The sequence below is a fragment of the Pinus tabuliformis genome, chromosome X, assembly GCF_031772625.1.
Source record: "Pinus tabuliformis cultivar Carrire ecotype Pingquan chromosome X, CPIR1, whole genome shotgun sequence".
NCBI classification, from domain to species: Eukaryota; Viridiplantae; Streptophyta; class Pinopsida; order Pinales; family Pinaceae; genus Pinus; species Pinus tabuliformis.
Window position 1 is genome coordinate 960,407,946 of NC_142308.1, and position 7,950 is coordinate 960,415,895.

Consider the following 7,950-nt stretch of genomic DNA (forward strand, 5'->3'; position numbering starts at 1 on the left):
TGGAACGTGGCCTGAATGAGGTGGTGAGAAGCATGGAAGTCGGAGAGGGTTAGCGCTTGCGTGTTCCATGCAATGGCAAGCCCACTTGATGCTCCAGAGGCATCCACTGCCACCGATTGGCAACCTAGCCATGCTTTAGAAAGGATGCTTCCTAGTGTAGTGCTGTTACACTTGGTTTCCTGAAGAAAGCATAGTTGCGGCTTTTCCATCTTTATCATATTTTTTAACATTCTAAGTTTCCCTGAGCTATTGAGCCCCCTTAAGTTCCATGAAATGAGCTTCATGATTCACTATTAATAGAGGGTTTTTAGTACTTTGTCAATTTTGCATACCTGCCTGAATCCACCAGAATTTTCCCTACTGCTATTGTTCGCTGGAGATCCGTTCTTCTGCCCCTCTTCTTGGAGTCTTTTGGGGGGAGGCCGCCATCCCAATGGCTTCCCAGCTGGATGCCTAGTTGTTTCTGCTGATAAGCCCTTGAGATGACCACTTCCAGTTTGTTGAGTTGAAGCTCTGGGATATTGTCGTAATCCTTCTTTTTGCATGCTAGCTCTAGCTCTAAAATGTCTAGTCCTTCCAGATCTATACTTTCTGGTTCTTCATCCATCTGTTGCACCTGACTTTTTCCTTTTGTGGATATATCTAAGCTTTGGGGGGGATCAGGAGTTCCATCTACTTCCATATCATTTGCTTTCTCAGCGGGCTCCTTTTGAATATCCTTGGGGTTAGCCTTAACCCCTTTAGGGGTTTGTGAATCAGGAGGGGAGCTTGAAGGAGGAGGTTGGGATGAGGAGGAGGTGGGCGCGGAGCTGGGCTTAGAGGACAGGATTTGCTCATCGTAGGTTTGGGCTAGAATTTCAAAGCTGTTATTTGTAGCAGGGCCAGAGGCATTATCTTGCTGGGGTTTTTTTCAGGTAGAAGGCTTTTTGTGCGCTCGTTTGCGGCTGGGTGCTTTGGTAAAGCCATCCTGGGTCAAAGAGTCGGAGGGTTCAGGAGCATTGGCCTTGGCATTTAGCGGACAATCCCTAAATAAATGCCCGTGAGCATGACATTTTCGGCAGCGAAAAGGAACATGTTCGTAATCCAGGGGTTGGATCCGTTCATTATCTCGATGAGAAAGACTTACCGAGTCTGGCAGGGCTTTGTCCAGGCGCATGAAAACGCAGATGCGGGCATAGGATGTGTATCTGCGCATCTTCGTTTCTTTCGTCGCTTTAATGTATTCCCCTAGTCCATTGCCTATGTCTTTGAGTATGCCTTCATCCCAATATTCATCTAGAAGTGAATACATTCGGATCAAAACTGGAGCCCATGTGAGGTCTTCCTTGTCTGGGTTGAATCTTGCTACCCACTCCCTTAGATACAGACCAGCTGAGTTGAAAAAATATGGCCCTTCGTCCAGGATTCTGTACTTGTCTTCTAGGCAAAAGAAAATCGCAATAAAGAACCCTTTCGGTCCTAGCTGCAGTGTCACGTGGCCTTTGGGTTTCCATTTAGCTGTGATCCATCCATATAGGGCTTTTTCTGTCAGCCAGAACCCTATAAATTTCCCAATGAGGGCATGATCCCTCATGTATTGCATTCGCTCGTCAATCTTCTCGCTGGGCAGCTCTATTATGGGCCGTTCGGCTGCTATTGGTTTGCAGGTTTTCGAAGTGATTTTAGGTCCTTCCTCTGGCTTGTCCTTTCTTCCTGTAGTATCGCCTGTCGTGTCTACTTGATTTCTTGTCGTATTATGCTTGCTGTGCTGCGGGATCCCCTTGTTGATCGCCTCCTCATCCACGGATCCGAACACAATAGTACCCTCAAGCCTTGGCGACATAGTATTTGCTTCGGGAGAGGGCGTTGATGCCCCCCCTGGGGGAAGTCCATGTGCCCTTCGATTAAACCTCATACTGCTCTGTCGTAAGAAAGCTGGAGGTCAGGCCCTTGATGGTTGCCTCGTCTGAATAGTCTGTGCCGTCTCAGAGTATGGTCAGAACCCTAGCTGCAGAGCTCGCTAAAAATCCCCTGAATTCCAAAAGGGAAAGGAATGTTGGGTGAATGTAAAATGGGGAATTTCCGGGTGAATGGGCGCACGAAGGAATGGCAGCATTCACAAAAATTACACGATGTGTTATCCCAGATTCACAAAAATTACACGACATTGCTTTATAATATGGGGCAATGTAGAGAATGGAGTGTGTCGTATTCACAATCCCCAAAATTACACGCCTCTATTGGAAAAACAAGAGAGACAGAGAATGGAAGATGTGGTAAACAACATTTCCAAAAATTACAAACAATTAATTAACTTTTAAGTAGCTACCAATAAATCCTATGCTATTGGGTATTTAATGTCTTTAAGACAGTATCTGACAATACTAGATGCCATGATGACCATTCCCACCATACATAAAACCATATTATGCATTCGGAGATGCATCTAAGATGCAACGAGCTGAGCATGCATGTTACTCTGTGTTTTCTGATGGTTCCATTTTTTGGAGCAGGCAGAACCTGTAAATATGGACGACAAAAGAATTTGAATTTATATTTACCGCTCGAAATTTGAGATTTGAAATTATATTTATCGCTCAGCCAATGTTTTCTTGCAGCTTCTAGTTATTTGTTGCCGTTCCGCATCAGAAATTTGAAATCATATTTACCGGCTCAACCAATATTTTCTTGTAGCTGCTAGTTATCTGTTTCCTTTCCACATCAGGTCGAGCCGTGAGACGCCAACGGGAAAATGTTCGAGGAATTCGTTCCGGCTGATGTCCAGTGATTGAAGTTTGCTGAGATTGAAAATGGCGAGCTGGAACTGGTTGGAAAAAAGATTAGTGCTCAAATTCAGAGTCCTGAGGTCGAATAACAATTGAATTTGAGCTAAAATTACTCCGCTGAGTTCCTTGTTGGAGAGATCAGGCGAGATTGGTTTTTCATAGAAGCAATGGATGTCAGGGCTGCCACTGCCATGGCCAAAGTTAGCAGGGTTGTCCACGAAGCAGAAGGTCTATGTGGGTTATTGCCTCTGCAAACAAACTTCGGAAGATCAGTTCGTGAGACGTCACAAGCTAATTCCCAAATTCAGTATAGGATCATCTTGAAAAGAACTGTTGTTAAAGCTGCGAGATCTAGTGACAACCAATTTGGCTCAGGTACTTTGATCAGATCATCTGGAACTTTCCACTTTTAATAAATAAATATCTAACTAAGCATTACTTCTATGTCTAGCCGTCTGTGGGTATGAAATCCAGATTATAGTTTAATGTTTATTTTCAAAAACACTTCCATTGTAGGTGGTCGAAGTAGAGTGGACGCGGAGAAAACGGATTCAGGAGTTGACACTGTAAGAAACAAATTACTTGCCTCCACAGCACTGGATGAAGTGGGAGGAGTGGTCTGTTAATATGCTTCAGATGTTTGTAAATTTCTATTATGGTTGCAGAACATGTTGATTAACACTAGACCCATCTTTTCCATCGTTGCTTTGGCTTTGATATTGAGCCTCCTTGTATTTGTGTTGCTTCTCCTCTTTCTAGTCCTTCGAGTATCAGCTCCTCTAATCGCATTGGCTATGGAGTTTGTGGCCAAATTATTGCATGTGTAACGTTGGTATACAAACACGTGTATACGTCGTTCATATGTTTTGTGAACACCTATTATTGGTATTGATCTAAATCAGCCGGCCACAATGGTTTTGTCTTTGCAAAACACTGCCTATTATGGAAGTTACAGGAATACCGAGAGACTCATGATAGGGCTCGTATTTTTTAATATTATGCAAAAATTCTGGATGGATGACATACAATCTTTGCATAACGACTGGAGAATATCTTAATTCTGAATTTATAAAAGGATTGAACAATGAAATCCATTGACGATGGATGCACGCTTATAATCTTTGTATATCACTGTACAATCTGTCTCGTATATTTTAATACGATGTGGACTAAATCTCTCGGTATACTAGCTGAATTCTGAATTTATAAAGTTTAACGATCAAACCCATTGACTATTGATGCAGGCTTGTAATTTCTGCATATCAATGTTATGTGCCTATGCACAATCATGTAATACTTACTATATTTTCTTTTGATAATATTTATTTCTATTTTTATTTAAAACAATTTCACATGAGATACCTCATTGATTTTCTATGCACAAAATAGGTGTTAGATGATCCAAAAATAATTTATTATCATAGGTTATAAAATTGAAATAAAATAATTATTAATTTAAGAAATTAAATTAATAATTATTATTCTAGAATGATTAATTAATGGAGACAATTAGAAATTAGTATATTGTTGTAACAAGATATGGCTCTCCAAATGTGTCGTATCTTAGGCTCTATTTTAGGAGATTAGTTAGCTAGTTGGTTTGAATAGCATTTAATGTAAATGGACACTTGTTATTTAATAAGTGATCCATAATTAGAGGTAGTTAGGACATGGAGCTTATAAATAGCTCATTGCAAGAGTGTTTGGTTGTTCGGGTGTAAACTCTTGCAAAATCAATTATGTAATTGTTTTTTTCTGATTAATAAAATTACGTGTCTGAGGACACTTCTGCCATTATTGTGGTATCAGAGCTCCAGTAATGTTGCAGTGGATGTGAGGAGGATCTTCCAACTCAACAAAGTCCTGGAAAACTCCATTCAGTTGGCCAGCAAATCATTGGTATGGAAATTGTACAGTTTTGTTTAAAAGGAAAATAAATTTTATCATTGATTTTAGATTTTTTAAAATCTAAAATTCATTTTTTTTTTATTATAAAAAATTGCCTCTGTATCTTGAACTTTTGTTATTGCTCCTCTTCAACACACTGTTTGGCCACGACCTTACACTCTCTGCTGAGGAATTGAGGTAACTTATAGTCCAGGAGCCCGCGATTTCGAACTCGAAACCTCTCCAAGAAGGCTGTCTACAAGATTTTGCTTGTATCTGACTGTTTTTTCATTCCGTTGTTGGTAGACGAGCAGTGGTACACGACCACATCTAAAGGGGGCCGAGGGTCGAGGTTTCCGTCGGCGACAAAAGGGATAGGAAACAGTTCTATCGGTTTCCTGCAATTTTATACGTTTTCCATTTAGTCCGATCACATTCCAATAGTATAGTCCCATCGTGGAATCTGATGCTCATATAAAATGATACTGTTCATATTTTTCTCATGAATATCAAGATGTTGTTGCAGTTTCTGTGAAGAAAAGTGATACATCTGTTTTGAAGTTGAAAGGTATTTCAGGTGTTTTGGAGCACGCACATACTTACCATACTTCATTCAATTGATCAGCAAATGATTGTGCGAGCTGCGCCCTGCAAATGCTACACTCCCATCAATTCCCTTCGCAATTACAAAGCGGATACAAAAATTCAATCAAAGTAGCTACTATCAAGATTCAACACGAAGTACGCTATTTAAAATGTCTCTGAGAATTTGACATAAAATTGCCCGGAGGCTGCGGTAGTTGCTGCTGTTGCGTGCCTGAGAATTTGACATTAAATTGCCCGGAGGCTGCGGTAGTTACTGTTGTTGCGTGCCTGAGAATTTGACATAAAATTGCGCAGCCGAGTTTGGCAGAATTCTTCCACACTACCTGAGTGTAGTGGCCGCATTTTTCAAACTGGTCGCACGTAGGCACAACCATGAGTACATAAAAGTGTCACTTTTACATGCATACAAGTTTTAAAAATTTTAACGCTCGTTAAATTACTTTTATAAAGTAATTTAATAAAAAATATATATTAATTTGTTTTAATGGGGAGTATGTAAAAGTGATTATAAAGGTTTTTTAATGGAGCGATAAGGTGTGAAGAAATTGGGGAGTATGTAAGGTGTGGAGAAATAAGGTGAGCTTTATAAAAGTTTTTTTTTAAAGCTTTGTAATAGAATAATAAGTGAGCTTTTTAAAAGTATTTTTTAAAAGCTTTGTCATGGAGTAATAAGGGTGATGTTTTTGGAGTAATAAGGAGTTTTATTTGTAATTTGTAAATTAGAGAGATAAGGTGTGTTGGGTAATTTGTTTTTAAGAAGTTTTTTGGGATCATCACATTGTAACTCAAAGTAATTTTACTTTGAGGGGGGGTAATTTTTTTTTTTTACCAGATTGTGCAAAAGCACCATTGTACAAAGTCAAATTTTGAAAGTTGCCTTGTAAAAATTTGAGAAATTGACTAGAGCCAAGTGCAAAGCTCAGTCAATTTTCTCCTGTTTTGTCGACTATTCGAGGGTCAAGGCCAAGCCCCGATAGATCGTGTTTTTTTCGTGGTGTGTTGTGTTGACTATCTTGTCCTTTCTGTTCTGATTCTTGGTGCGACGCTTCAACGCTAAAATGTCTAAGTTGATTAATTTGTTTTCTGATTCCGACAAACTAGAAGGCACCAAATCTTATAAAACATGGCATCGTCTCATCGAAAGCACACTCATTTACAATGAATTATGGCAGGGAATATGTGATGGAGATGTTAAGCCGAATAAACCCACAGATGCAGATGCACTGGAAAAATGGGAAATCAAGAATGCTAAAGCCTTAGCTCTTATTAAATCATCTGTGAATGATGAAATGTATGTCCATATAGGAAATGCTTTAGATGCATGGACTGCTTTGAAAACTTTTAAAGACCTCTTTGATACTCAGCCTGAATTAAAGAAGGTTGATCTACAGTTAAAATTGTTGCAACAAAAATTAACTGAAAATGGTGATATTCTTGAATATCTCTCCAGACTTAAGAATATTAGGCAGGAAATTATTAATGCTGGTTTTCCTGCAATTGATGATAGCTTTATGGTCACAATTGTAATTGTTGGGCTTCCTTCTTCCTATACGCATTTTTTAGAGACTTTACAAGTAACTGGGAAATTAGAAAAACTAAAGTTTGATGAACTTTGTGAAATGTTAAGTCAACATGATAAAACTTTTGGGAAGAAGAAGAAAGTTGGTGAAGATGTTTTTCTCACAGAGGCCAGCTCTAGTAAGTCATCAGCAGATAGTTCTCGAGGAAGAGGCAGAGGGAATCAGAATCAAGCAGCACATAATCGAGGTCGAAGCCAAAGCAAAGGCACCAATTTTAACAGAGGAGGAAGAAATAATTTTCAAGGTAGAGGAAACAACCAAGGAAGAGGCAATTTTCAAGGACAAGGATATAATAGTCAAGGTAGAGGACAATTTCAAAATAGAGGTCAAAGCAGAGGCAGAGGACAATCCTCAGGAAGAGGAAGAGACTTAAGTCAAATTGTGTGTCGACGATGTAACAAAGTTGGCCATTATGTTGAAGATTGTCGAACATCACTTAATAAAATTCCCAAGTTTCAGCAGCATTCAACACAATTTGCAAATGATCAAGATGAAGATAACTCAGAATATGTTTTTACTTCCTCACTAGCATCACAACTTTCATCCCATCTTAGAAGTGACTATGAAGATGCCTGGATCTTGGATTCCGGGGCAACTCAGCACATGACTTGTCGACGTGATTTTTTCTGGAATTTTCAAGATTGCCAACTTAATTCCATTTTTCTTGCTGATGATACAAAACATACTCCTTATGGAAAACGAGTAGTAAAAAATTTTCTCCCTGGTATTGGAGAAAAAATGATTTCCAATGTATGGTATGTACCCAGTTTCAAGAAAAATTTGCTCTCTTTAGTCACGATTCGACAAGCAGGACATCAGGTGATTATGGAAGATGGTTTAGTGAAGATTAATTCAGTGAAACAGAACTTGAAAACAGTCATGACAGGTTATGAAGATGGAAAACTGTTACAGATGAAAGGGACAGTTATTCCAAGGCATTCTGATTTTGCAGGGGCAGTGACTACAGGTATTTCACCTATGAGACTATGGCATGTAAGATATGGACATTTGAATTTTGACAGTCTTTCTCAATTGCAGAAACAAGGAATGGTTAAAGGACTTCCCACATTCAAAAGGGAAAATGCCAAATGTGAAGCTTGCATTTATGGCAA

General features: G+C 39.3%; 1 protein-coding gene across 1 annotated transcript; it reads right to left on the reverse strand.

The window, feature by feature from the left end:
- Nucleotides 1-910: 910 nt before the first annotated feature.
- On the reverse strand, nt 911-1,822 carry LOC149142904 (uncharacterized). The gene has a single exon (XM_089451621.1). The coding sequence runs from the start codon at nt 1,820-1,822 to the stop codon at nt 911-913; it is 912 nt and encodes a 303-aa protein (XP_089307747.1).
- Nucleotides 1,823-7,950: the final 6,128 nt, after the last annotated feature.